Genomic DNA, 14,393 nt, shown 5'->3' with positions numbered 1-14,393 from the left:
TCGCCAAATGTCACAAAAGAAGTGTGTTTTTGGTTGCCAGGGCAAGACAACCCTGCACAGATTACCAAAAGAGAAACAGCATTAAGGGACCAGTGGATGGAGTTTATTTTTACAGAGCATCAACGGAGTTGTGCAAGTGTTTGTGTTTGTTCCCTGCATTTCGAAGATGCTTGTTTTACAAACAAGGCCCAGTTTGACGACGGATTTGCGTATTGTTTATTTCTTAAGGATGATGCAATCCCAATGAAAAAGGGTCACGATCCTGTGTTGGAACCGCAGGCGGTGAGTAAAACTGCTTAAAATACCTCTGCCTCCTTGTTCGTGCGTCCCCTCCCATCGGAGACCCGGGTTCGAGCCCCGCTCGGAGCGAGTCGTTGCTGCTGCTGCTCTCGTTCAGTTTCAGCCTCTGGATCTGATTCTGGATCATAAATAAACGGCTGAATCTGACTGTTAGCCATGGTTTGTTTTGGATGATGGTTTTTCCCTCACGGTAATGTCAGAGCCTTCAATATGTTTTTCAATGGCTCTGGGTAATGTCACAGCTTCCAGACGCTCTCAACTCAAAAGCCTAGCCTACTGGTGCTCGTGATTCTTTAGCTCCGCCCACACGTCACGCCTCTAGGCGCTCGTGTTTTTCCGGGAAAAATCGGTAAAGACTATCTTTCTCTTATGAATATAATAAAACTAAAGACTTTTTGGATTTATGAAGGATGCAGTACTACTCTATATGTACTCAAGATTAACAGGATATTGAGTGAAAACGAGCATTTCACCCCCGCTTTAAACATATTTCATCCTATTTGATTTTCTTGTTTTATTTGGATTGATGGACACTGATGCACTCCTGTCATTTGACTCAATCTAGCCTGTCATATTTAAATATTTCTAAAGGAAGTTTCATTTACTCAGACTGCTGGCTTCATATAAAAATAAACTCTCTCTGTGTGTGTATTCAGCATGGGTCGGCTCTCTCTCGATGGGCATGATCTTCTTCTGCTCACCAATCGTCAGTGTGTTCACCGATCTGCTCGGCTGCCGGATTACAGCAGTTGGAGGGGCAGCGGTGGCATGTGTGGGACTTCTGGCCAGTTCCTTTGTCACGTAAGTGCATTATATTCACCTCAGGTTTTAAATAGTTTTTTTACATTTATTTTTTATTGCTAAGCAGATCAATTTAAGCTTTTATTACATATAATTAGAATTGGATTGTAAGTGACCATCCTTCATTGCTAAATGTGCTTACTAGTGCTTAGCCAGTGGACTATAAACAGGATGGAAAGATTTCTGTTTTTATACCCTACTATCCTTCTTGTATGATATTATGCTCACTGTGAAAAGAGAGCAATGGATTAATCTATAAGCAATGGGCGGTGTATTGATTATCCACTGGCTGATCAATAGAAATCTTCCTGAACACCTGACAATAAAATGTTTTTATTCTGATTATCATGATTTGAAAGACTGTGCGGATGATCTTGCAGATGTCTTCTCATCATACCCAGTGCTTTGAGACCCAGAGTTCAATTAAATCAGCTGAACTGAAACATAAAACATTGTACTCTTTTGGTCTGACACTGAGGTTCCACAAGGCTCTGTACTTGGGTCTCTTCTCTTCTCTTCTCTTCTCTTCTCTTCTCTTCTCTTCTCTTCTCTTCTCTTCTCTTCTCTTCTCTTCTCTTTTTATGCCACTAGCATGAGCAGAACTAACTAAAAATATATATATTTCCATCTGGCTTTGGTCAGAGAAACAGATTAATGTTTTGAAAGCGTCACATACCGTATTTTCCGGACTATAAGTCGCACTTTTTTTTCATAGTTTGGCTGTTCCTGCGACTTATAGTCAGGTGCGACTTATTTATCAAAATTTATTTGACATGAACCGAGAGAAAACATTACCGTCTACAGCCGTGAGAGGGCGCTCTGTGCTGCTCAGTTCTCCTGTAGTCTACACTGAACACATAGAGCGCCCTCTCATGGCTGGAGACGGTAATGCTTTCTCTTGGTTCTTGGTTCTAAATAAATGCGACTTATAGTCCAGTGCGACTTATATATGTTTTTTTCCTCATCATGACGTATTGTTGGACTGTTGCGACTTATACTCAGGTGCGACTTATAGTCCGAAAAATACGGTAGTTAAAATTGTTAATTACTTAGGAGAATCAACCTAGTAATTACTTACCTACAGTGAACATTAAACTGAGAGATGGTGAATATTTCCGAGAGCACAAACATTCACTGGCAAAATTTCACAATTGTGCTTTGAATTACATTAAAGGGTTACTCCACCCCAAAATGAAAATGTCGTCACTAATCACTTGCCCCCATGTTGTTCCTTACCCCTAAAAGCTTAGTTCGTGTTTGATTTAAGATATTTTTGATGAAAACCTGGAGGCTTGTGACTGTTCCATAGACTGCTAAGTAAATAAGTGTCCAGGTCCAAAAAAGTATGAAAAGCATCATCAAAATAGTCCATCTGCCATCAGTGGTTCAACTGTAATGTTATGAAGTGACAAGAATACTGTTATATCTTAAATTGTGTTCCGAACATGAACAAAGCTTTTACGGGTTAGGAACAACATGAGGGTAAGTGATTAATGACAACATTTTCATTTTGGGGTGGAGTATCTTTAATAGCAGAATAACTAGTAACATTATAGTAATAGTAGCATTCTTAATGATAAAACTTAAAGATTTAAAATGTGGCTTCGAAGCTAATGTGGTCTTATCGTAATTCTCTGCAGGTCTCTCGGGCCAATGTACTTCACCTATGGTATCGTCTTTGCATGTGGCTGCAGCTTTGCATATCAGCCAAGTCTGGTTATCCTGGGTCACTATTTCAAGCGGAGGCTGGGCCTGGTGAATGGCATTGTGACAGCGGGCAGCAGCGTGTTCACCATCACGCTCCCATACATCCTGACCGGTCTGCTGAAGCGTGTCGGACTTGCCTACACGCTGCGTTTTCTGAGCATCTTCATGTTCGTGCTCATGCTGGCAGGACTCACCTACAAACCCCTGCTGCCCAAACCTGTAAGCAGCAGCAAGTCGGGCAGCCGCTGTGCCTCGCTGAAGAGGGTGTTTAACGTGCACATCTGGAGGTCTCTGGGATACCGCATATGGGCCTTCGGGATCCCTGCAGCGCTGTACGGATACTATGTGCCTTATGTTCATCTGGTGAGTGTGCTTAGTTTTTGTGTTCTGCCTTAGACTTCACGATGATTCAAGAACTTCCTCCCAGAAATATTACAGATAGTTTACCCAAATGTGAGCACTCTTTACCATCTCTCACACTGTTCCAAACAAGGAATAATTATTAATATAAATTAGCTGATAATGTGCTCACCCCTCGGGCTATCCATGATCTAGATGAGTTGGTTTCTTCATCAGGTTTGTAGAAATGTATCATTGCATCAGTGTCTCAGCAGTGGATGCTCTGCAGTGAATGGGTGCCGTCAGAATGAGAGTCCAAACAGCTGATAGAAACATCACAATAATCCACAGCACTCCAGTCCCTCAGTTCACATCTGGAGAAGACACGATGAAACACATCCAGCATTAAGATGTTTTTAACTTCAAACTATAGCTTCCAGCTAAGATATGAGTCAATCTATAACATCACTTCCATCTTTATGTTAGATAGCACTACAACAACTTGTTGTTCTTAACAATTTGAATTGGATCTTTGCTCTGATATACAGTCTGGACGAGCTGATGATAGTTAGGAAAAGTCAAAGTCGGTTTGTTTTATTTGACATATTTCACAGAAAGGCATTCTGTCCAGTTGTCAAAAGATCAGGCATGTTTTTTAAGGTTGTAGGTTTGAGATGTTCAGATGCTCAGCCTTTATTTTCTTCTGCAGAGCACAACAGGATATATTGTGTGTAAAATACTTAAGATTGCACTGACAGGGACTGGAGCTGGCAAGATCATCATAGCAGCATTTCACATGGATGTATTTTCAAGTTAAATGATGATTTGTATGAGGAACAGACACACATAAACGTATGTTTTCTCTAATAAAGGTTGAGGTTGATTGGGAAGTATCTGAACCTTGCTTAGATGGCCCACGAGAGCCACGTCAGCAGAGTATCAGTGTGGTCCCTGCATCTGTACGCTGGACTCCTGCATGGAGGGATGTTGATGCTGTGAGGATGACCGAAATTAAAGGTCAATTTGAAAAAACAAAAGCATGTCCCCCGGGGTTAGAGGGCACCTGGCCTCGCAGGGTTTGGATGCTGTTGTGAAGTCCTCACAGCGATCTCCATTCACTTCAGATCAACAGCAGGTTTAACACCCAGAAGTGTTTTCTTCACGTACTTCATGTTTACATAGTCTCTAGTAGTCGTGGCTGTTAGCATGCAAGCGTTGATATATCAGTCTGAGGTGCTCGTGTGTGATTGACTAAAGCTCAAATCTGGCACACATCTTTTCCTGATCATTTTTATAAGAGCAAAAAGGACAAGAAACGTTGTTGGAATCTTTCAACCACAAGGTGGTTTGTTGGCTTTCTGTTCCCTTGTGTAAAAAAGCACACTTTAGCTAACTTTAGAAAAAGACAACTTACTATGGAAATATATATTTTAAAAAGATGACTGAATGTGATGTTTTCAGACACCTAATTGCATGTTATTTACATTCAGTATGATTTTTGTTTTCATTGTAGTACTGAGACCGCCCTTGGCTTATTGGTAGCAGCTGGATCAGGACTTGTATCTATATTAATTATTCTTGATTTAACGGCGACCTTCAATACTATTTCATATAAATTCTTATTAGATAGATTGCAATCTACAGGAATTGTTGGTGCTTCATTCCTCAAAACTGGAGGTGCTCCGATCACGATCGGCCTATCATTAATGCGCATCTCGTCAGTAAAGCCGGTTCTCTAATCAGCGGTTAATTCCATCAGATGTGTGATTTCACATAGAGCAGCTGTTACTACACAGAGCCGTTGTTAATAGAGAAGATGCGCAAATCCCCTTCATTTTCAGTGTTGTATGTATTAAATGTATTAAAATGTAAACAATATGATTGACACGCTAACTCCAGAACAATCTGTGTATTTTAAATGTAAAACATAGAGCCTGAAAGACATTACATTTACACTCATTAGACATTGATAATTAATGTGGTTGTGAAGCCATTGGAATGGTTTGGATTTCTGCATTTGTGGGTTGTAAACTGTTCATTAAAGTCATAAGTATAGACTAAATGTGTGTAAGCTAGTTACACACAAACAATTATAATATTTAAAGTGGCCCATGAACGACTCATGAAACTCAGCACAAAAGAAAATTCATTTACGTTTTCCACACTGTGCACTGTGAATGTTTGATTGGATGTGTTCAATGAAAGAAAAGATTATAATTGTGTGTCGTTGGCATAAGCACATTGTGTTTGTCTATACTTGTGACTGATGAAAATTAGATGACATTTTATGACCAATTAATGTAAAAAACCAACCAATTCCAATGGGTTCACCTACTCTCTCTTAAACCGTCATCTGTGTCAGCCAGCAGGAGGACATGACCGGTGCTATGCATTCAAAACATTCAATTCCTACTGTGAAATAAAGACGAGCGAGTCAGCAAGAGAGATTTTCAGACTTTAAATGCCTTAAACATAAGTTTGGTGATAAAATCTGTGTCTAAGATGTAAAGATTCATGCATGGGTTATTTTGTTGCAGGAGTTAAAAGTGTATTTTCGGTAAGCTCCTCGTGTCCAGCACAGGTCAGAATGAACTCAGGTTGTGCATTGCTGCTGATGTTCAGACTGCCAGGCATTATGTTCTTTTTTTTACACAGTGAAACTGTGTGTGTGTGTGTGTGTGTGTGTGTGTGTGTGTGTGTGTGTGTGTGTGTGTGGTGTGGGCCGCTCCTCTCCTAGCCCTTAGATTGGTGTGTTTTGGGAGGAGGAACCTGAACGCCCAGGACCCCGTCTACATCTGCTCCTGTGTATTTTATGGTTCATGTCCTCTTCTAATTGCACATCTCCGGATCTGATCTGCTCATGTGTTTCTCTCTGAAGAAGTGTGTGTGTGTGTGTGTACATGCATCATACACACACACACACACACACATAGTGCTGTGCAGGAAGTGGGTTCAGGTATCTGCTTGGAGTGCTGTAACAGAACAGTCCCTGAAACAGGCCCCTTTTCCTGCCTGTTCACTCCGGGTGAATTCCTTTGTGTCCCACACACACACACACACACACACACCAAACACTCACATACACACCAGCAGCGATTGCTTGAGAAACACAGGAGTCTTCTTTCTAAATGCACCAATGGTGTTTTTTGTACAAACAATATCTGTATGATTCTTCAGGCAGATGCTTCTGAGAGTCTCTTCCGCTCCGTCTGATAAACATGATCACGTGGAATAAACACCAGGGCTATGAACGTTTCATATTACCACAAGTACTCGCAGAGTTTCCTTCAGCTGTTGAACGCAGGAGAAGATATTCTGAAGAACAGTTGTTGCTCCCCATTGACTTCTAATTATGATAATATATGAGTCAATGGGGAGCAACAACTATTTGGTTACTCACATTCTTCTAAAACAGTCTGCATCGCTAACGACCATGTGCTCCGGTCACGTCAGACACAAGCAAAACTCTGCCTGGAAAATGTAACCATAAAATGATTTACATGATAGTAATGACAGTATTGTTGACAGTGGTTATTCTTTATGAAAATAAACATAAAGTGTATGCAATTACCAAATGAATTAAAAGCATGTTCTTCTGTTGTTGGAGAAAGCAGATTTTTGGGTATAGGTCTGAGAATGTTGTGTGTGTGTATGTATGTGTGTGTGTGTTAGAGAGAGAGAGAGAGAGAGACTGAGTGAGTGTGTGTGAGAGAGAGATTGAGTGTGTGTATGTGTGTGTGTGTGAGAGAGAGATTGAGTGTGTGTATGTGTGTGTGTCTCTGTGTGTGTGTGTGTGAGAGAGAGTTCAGTCTCTATTTGAGGTCAGTCATGTCTCGTGGTCTGTCTGCACTTTCACAAACACACATCTGAGGAAAAGAGTCTGTAGGGTAACTAATGGCTGAATAACTGGTGTTTAATTCAGTGATGTTTCTAAAGCAGGTGTTTTAAGGCTGTCCTCACTGATCATTGTGTGTCTCTCAGATGAAGCATGTGGAGGAGCGCTTCGGTGCAGACACTAATAAAGAGGTTCTGCTCACCTGTATCGGCATCACGTCTGGAGTGGGTCGTCTGATCTTCGGGAGGGTGGCCGACTACATCCCTGGAGTCAATAAAGTCTTCCTGCAGGTGAGAGACTGATCTGGACCTGGTCTCTCTCTCTCTCCCTCACACACTCACTCTCTGTGTGTCTCTGCAGGTGTCCTCGTTCCTGGTGATCGGGCTGATGTCCATGATGATTCCTCTGTGTCACGTGTTCGGAGGACTCATCGCCGTGTGTCTGCTCATGGGTCTGTTCGACGGCTGCTTCATCTGCATCATGGCTCCCATCGCGTTCGAGCTGGTGGGCTCCCAGAACGTGTCGCAGGCCATTGGCTTCCTCCTGGGCATGATGTCCGTCCCCATGACTGTCGGGCCCCCCATCGCAGGTAATGCCACCCGCTGGCCGGAGCCGGTACTGCATCACTGAGCCATCAGACATTCACACACATGCATTCAAAAGAGGCCTGAATCTGAAACTCACAGACACTGTAAAAGCTGTGGTAATAATGTTAATTGGTTAACGTACTAAAAAAATACATTCAATATAGTTGTACAGTAAAGCACTGTTAAACTATGCAGTTTGTGGAAGTGGAACTGAACAAGTTATCTTCAAATTTACAATGACAATGTGTAAACTCACATTCCCAGAATTCTGATTACGTTTTATATTGAATTAGTTTTTGTCATCAGTTTTGTACATTAGGTTTTTACAGAACATTTCATGTTGTTAGATAAATGATTATTGCATTATTTTAGTTTAGTTCATCATGTGTTTTACCGTGATGGTGTTTATGGATTGTTTGAATCATATTTGTGACGAGCCTTGATTCGTCACGTGTCATTATCTTTATTCTTTACTAAATTCTCTTAAACTGTTTTAAGGTGGTTGTTGGTATATTGTAAAGTTAAAAAAAGAAAGAAAAGATTTTAGTACTTCAGGAGGTTTGTATATTACCGTATCAACATTTAAGTCAAATTTATAAAAGTTTTAATTAATTTAATTTTTGATTTTTTTTTTCTTTTTGCTGCAAATTTAATTTCTTGAAGTAGTTAGGCGCACAAAGTTAGGTGAAAGTTGAACTACACTTCAGTGTGAAACAGACTCATGACTCAATTATTCAGAAGGCCAGTGTGTTAATTTAGTTAATTCAGTCAAATGAGTGCTGTTCTGTGCCTGATCAGAATTCAGTGTAAAGATGCCATGCCGCATGAAAGATGTGCCATAAGCCACCTCAGCCTCTACCCAGCTGGCACACAATGCCATAAGACGCTGATATTTGGTTGAACTTTGGTGTCAACAAAATTCAATGTAAATTCAACATTTAATCTGATATGGACGTCAGCTGATGTTAATATTTGCTGTTTTAGGTTGTGTAACCAAAAATCCAAAGTTAAGTAAATGTCAAATTGCATTTTCATTCTCAACCAAAAAGCATCATCTGTCTGACGTCATGTCCAGCATCAGCCTGACCTTATATTGACGTCTGTGCCTGCTGGGTAGTGTCAAACACACAGCTGTCATTGCAGTCTAAATGCATTCATGCCACCCCTGAGCAGGGTTAAAGCGTCTGTACGATTTAGTAGTCCAATGCATATTAATTGATCCATTTGAAGAAAAATTGCAAAACAATAGAAATGGAGTCTTGTCCATGTCTGTTGTCCTCTATCTTGGATGGACCCAATATTTCCTCCTCCTTTTTCTCTTTTAAAAAGAAAGTATTGGGTCCATCCAATCCGGAGACTGTGAAGAGAGAAAGGAGAGTTCATCTCCTTACCAAGGAGCTGTGGATTATCCAGAGCCACTTAAAGTTTAAAGATCATTTGCATTTAAAACAGCACACAATAAAACGCCTTGCTGTGAACAGAGCTGTTTCTGACAGGGTAAAAACTGTGGCCATTCAACCTACTTTTCATTAAGACCTAAATAATTATATCAATTTGTGGAAAATAGGCATCCGATAACTCCTTTAAAATGATTATTTTTTACTCAGTATGCAATGGCCTTAAATCTGGCGTAGCTGAGCCGGTCGTCTGTCTGGTTTTGTGTGCAGGCTTCCTCAGAGACCGTCTGGGCAGCTATGACGTGGCCTTTTACCTGGCGGGCATTCCTCCGATCATCGGCGGGGCCGTGCTGTGCCTGATCCCATGGGTGGAGGCGCAGAGGAGGAGGAAGGAGGCGCAGCCGGCGGCCGAAGCCACAGAGAAGATGCTGGAGAGCAAGAACGGTGCACAGGTCAAGGTGAAGCCTGAAGAGCCCGAGTCCGTCATCTGAGAGCGTTTACAGCGGACAGACAGATGTGTATGTGTGTGTGTGTGTGTGTGTGATTATCTTACCCTGCAGGAACATGCAGACCGGGCATAAAACAGGGCACCTACGTGATTTATGAGCTATGCATCTCTCAGAAAGTTTCCTTGAATATTTTTGTACTGAGCTTCTAAAAGGGAAGTGAAAGTTAGACAATCATCGGTCAAGAAGGGAAGATGTTTGCTGGTGCTTTGATGGGTGTAAGCCCTGAAAGAAGAATCAAGGGATTTTATTTTAACACACTTTCCTTTACTCTTATAATCTAGCTATGCATTGTTTTATGTCAGACTACATGAACAGCTCATATATTGTGTTGAAGGAAGCGTCAGCCGTGCCATATGTGATCGTTTCCTCCAGAGCGTGGAAGACTCGAAAGAGGTTTTTACGAAGGCACACTTCCACCGTGAGTGTTTATTAGAGGAATCATCACTGCATGACAACAGTGTTTTTATATGCAAGTATCTAAGATGTTGATTTTCACTGAGAAATAAGAGTTGAGGAGACCTCTGTAATACACAGAGCAAACAGACATGACTACACAAGCAGATGTTTTCTGATGCCGTCCCAGTGTTCTCGGTAAAGCCTTGCTTTGTTTTTGTATTGAGCGTTGTGTTTAATGTTGGAGGAACACTGCTCTGGAACGTTTGCAGGATGGTTTCCATGTGTTTTTGCCTAACCTGAGCAGATCTCAGTGTTTGACATGAACTGCGATTGTTGCTCTTTGAAACACTATATTTTACGATGTTTTAAGAATCTGTGGTGTCCGTTGGTTAGATCGACTGCCATTGTGAGCTCAGCTTTAATAGCGACGCTCACATTTACTGCCACTGAGGCCTTGACTGAATAACACATGTGCTTTAATTCAGCGACTGAAAATGATTGTCCTCTGATTCCTGTTCACATGAAACGTCTTGAGGTGATGTAAACGTCCCGCTGTTCTCTGGCAGATAGTTCTCTCGTGATCTACCTCAGTGAACATGATTCTGGAAATATCAGCGGATCAGAGAAGGCAATCGCTGTAAACTCACTTGAAACCATGGCCATCAAGTGCTTATACTTCACACCTATCCCATCTTGTGTTTTTTGATTTTTATATCTCTTATATCAACTAGCATTATTAGTGCCTTAACGACATAATTATTGACAGATGAATTATTGATTTGTATGGAATTTTACCCAACAGCTTCCAAAGCAGTTATTTCAGTGCGACTCACAGCAAAAGCAGTACGTGCCAAGAGCCATCTGTCTGGTACATCTGTTGGTTTATTGTCTTTAAACCATTTCCATGTTTCTGAGAAGATTCTCTTTTTTACTTTTTGTACATTGTCCTTTTTTTGTATTTTATTTTAAATGTATACTTTTCATGTAAATCATTGTTGTACATCAAACCAGAGAAGGTTTTTCTGCACACACACACACACACACACACACTCACACACTCGCACACACATGTTGGTATATGTGGTTTATGGGGACTCTCCATAGGTGTAATGGTTTTTATTCTGTAGAAACTGTATATTCTATCTCCCTTCACCAACCCTACACCTAACCCTAACCCTCACAGGAAACTTTGTGCATTTTTACTTTCTCAAAAAAACTCATTCTGTATGATTTATAAGTGTTTTGAATTATGGGGACACTAAAAATGTCCTCATAAACCACCTCCTCATTGTAATACCTATGTCATACCCATGTCATTATACAGAGTTGTGTCCCCGTTAACCACATAAACAAGCTCACGCACACACACACACACACACACACACACACTCTCTTTGTTTTGACGGTCAGCACACAGCTGTGATTTACTCAGGGTAATCAAACATGTCAAACAGCTCCATCTCTCAGCTAAACACCAAAGTAATCTCTTGTGCTCTTGAAGAATTTATTGCAAACTTTTTGTCAATCCATTTGTGATTGAAACTTAATAAAAACAACACTTTAACACTTTATTTTATAGTTTGTGCACACACTTACCATGTACTAGTTATTATTAGAGTAAGTAAACAGTATGTAGAAGCAGAAAAGCGCTGGAAGAAGAAGTTCTTCTGAGAACAGAGTAATAACACAAACAGAATCACTTAGTTATCAATACGTGTTAGTTTCTTTTCAGTGACCTTGATCTCTTGACCTGAATGACTTATAGCTTTGTTATTTTTTTGTTGTTGTTGTATGTAACACACAGTTGGTTATAAATACAGTTTTGAACTACAATAAAGAAGATGTTATTGGTTGTATTAATGGAAAGTTTGTGTTATTGGTTTTAATAATTATACTGCAGTGACGCTGATGATGAACCACTTTGCTTCCTCTCAGGAGACTGTTCTTCAGATTAATAACATGTTGTTCACGATGCTTATTTCAAAAACCTTTTTACACTTTTAAGAACCCTCTGTCCAATGGACAGCTTAATATAAATACACTGATTAGCACAAACACTTTTTTAAAACTGATGTGTAGTCAGATATACTAATACCAGAAGTGTTTTATAATTGCATTGCTTAAATCTATGATCACTTTACATACCATTTCTGTGGACTTTTATATATACCATCACCGAGTTCTATTTGGATTTTCATGAAAAATATAGTAGAAATGTTTTACTTAAAGGGTTAGTTCACCCAATAATCAAATTTATGTCATTAATAACTCACCCTTGTGCTGTTCCAAACATGTAAGACCTCCGTTTATCTTTGGAACACAGTGTAAAGATATTTTAGATTTAGTCCGAGAGTCCCTCCATTGAAAATTATGAAATTATGTCACATCACTTTTTGCTGTACATGTGGAAAGTGCAGTTTGATGACAACATCGCATGTTGTTTACTTGATGTGCTTACGCGCCGATAGCTAAGTTAACAACACAGAGATATTTGAAGCAGTTTTACTCACCGCCTGTGGTTCCAACACACGATCGTGACCCTTTTTCGTTGGGATTGCATTATCCTTAAGAAATAAACGATACGTAAATCCGGCGTCAAACTGGGCCTTGTTTGTAAAACAAGCATCTTCGAAATGCAGGGAACAAACACAAACACTTGCACAACTCCGTTGATGCTCTGTAAAAATAAACTCCATCCACTGGTCCCTTAATGCTGTTTTTTTTGCCCTAGGACCCATATAAGGAAATTCTGCTCCATCTAACGTCACACAGAGCCATACTCGAAAAAAAACTTGTGACAAACCGGAAGGAGTATTTTTGGAACAGAAATACTCCTTCAAACGTACAACTTATTTTTTGAAACTTTGTCCATGTTTAGCATGGGAATCCAACTCTTTAACAGTGTAAACAACTCAGTATGCATGAAATAGCATTTCACCCCCCCCCTTATAATGTGGAAAGCTACTTGAGTATTGAAGTGCTACTGATGACATAGTAATAGTGTACGTGATTGTACTATTTAAAGACACCATAAATGTAGTTAAGTATATAAAGGGATTGTTAACATTATTACATTACATTCTAATCTACAAATATATGTGTGGAATATATTATGAATGCCTGTCACAGTGTCTGGTCTGTGTTTCCCTGGGTGTCCACTAGTGGTCTCACTTCCCCATAGTCACCCAACTGCAGGCACTACACTTCCCACAAGCATTTGTCCCTTCATCAAGGTTAATTGCACTCAGCTGCTCCCACTTTCATTGTTTACACATGTCCATATATCCCCTGTTGTTTCTATGTGTGCTTGGTTTATGTCACCGTGCTTTATCGTGTTCCCTATATTTTTCGTGTTTCTTGTTTTGGACTGCTTTTCTGTTATTGACCTTTTGCCTGTTTTGGATTTAGATTTTTGGATTCCTCTATTAAAACACTGCTACTGGATCTCTTGTTTCGTGTGTGCATTTGTAACAGAAGGACTCCATGAAACTGATAAACAGAGATTCACAGCAGCAGGAGAGATGGCGAGTCAGGAGCAATCCGATGAAACGTTGGCATTTTAAAGGTGGAGATATAAGCACTACTTCAAATTAATTGTGGTCAAAGGCAAGAACGTGAATGTAATGTCTATTTATGTCCAGGAACGTAGACTTTGTTGACCTCCGTTGTAAGCAACTCTAACTTAATGAAGCATCTCACTACGACACATCTACAAAGCTAGTGGCCAAAACCACTTTTCTTACAAAGATAATACTTGAAGTGCAGGATAAAACTCTTGCTGTCTGTTGACATGCAATAAATATTGAAAGTTATGTACGAAGACCTGTCTGTTCTACTCATTTCAACTGACTTAAAAAAATATATATATTTGACAAAGCAAAGCAACTACAGTAATGCAATTAGTTTATTTCCCTGGTAACGAGTTACTTTTATTATAGAGTAATTCAGTTACTTTTTGGAACAAGTAGTGAGGAACTATAACTAATCACTTTTCTAAAGTAACGTTCCCAACAGTGGCGATCAGAGAGTGCCACAGAAGCCTGATTTGTGACAAGTGTATGACAAGTGGTAACTAAATACATTTATTAATATAGAGAAAGTATGTTAAGAACACATTTTTAGTTATAGCACATGCATGGAGTCCCAAAATAGCACAGTTGAGAACACATAGAGCTTCTTAAGATTATCTTAACGAGTACTTAAAAAAGCTTTAGTATTTTCAGTACAAAAAAGAGCACTTTAAATACATTATGAAGTCAATTATACTGAACTAAAGTGTATTTCTCTGCACTTCCTTCACCTGGGAGATGTTATTACCTCATGCTGTAAGATCTCCTGACTCAGATTCTCACAGAAAGAACAACTGTGAAAGATTTGATAAAAAAATTTATGAACTGTTCTTTCAAGATTCAAGATTTTGTACATGATTATATAGAGCACATATAACCAGCATTGAAATGTGAGTCAGGTCCGCTCCATGGACAGTGCAATTATTAAAGAATACTACACAGGCTAAAATATA

General features: G+C 39.9%; 1 protein-coding gene across 1 annotated transcript in view; it reads left to right on the top strand.

The window, feature by feature from the left end:
• Positions 1–11,731, top strand: part of LOC127983827 (monocarboxylate transporter 10) — a 42,128-nt gene extending 30,397 nt beyond the window's left edge. Inside the window, exons 2-6 of the mRNA XM_052586181.1 lie at positions 957–1,101; positions 2,742–3,171; positions 7,129–7,272; positions 7,343–7,571; positions 9,237–11,731. Of these exons, the coding sequence (XP_052442141.1) occupies positions 957–1,101; positions 2,742–3,171; positions 7,129–7,272; positions 7,343–7,571; positions 9,237–9,457 (1,169 nt within the window). The 3' untranslated portion in view covers positions 9,458–11,731. The remainder of the gene's footprint in view (positions 1–956; positions 1,102–2,741; positions 3,172–7,128; positions 7,273–7,342; positions 7,572–9,236) is intronic.
• Positions 11,732–14,393: the final 2,662 nt, after the last annotated feature.

The sequence above is a fragment of the Carassius gibelio genome, chromosome B20 (genome assembly GCF_023724105.1).
Source record: "Carassius gibelio isolate Cgi1373 ecotype wild population from Czech Republic chromosome B20, carGib1.2-hapl.c, whole genome shotgun sequence".
Lineage (NCBI taxonomy): Eukaryota > Metazoa > Chordata > Actinopteri > Cypriniformes > Cyprinidae > Carassius > Carassius gibelio.
This window is presented reverse-complemented; position numbering and strand designations above follow the sequence as displayed.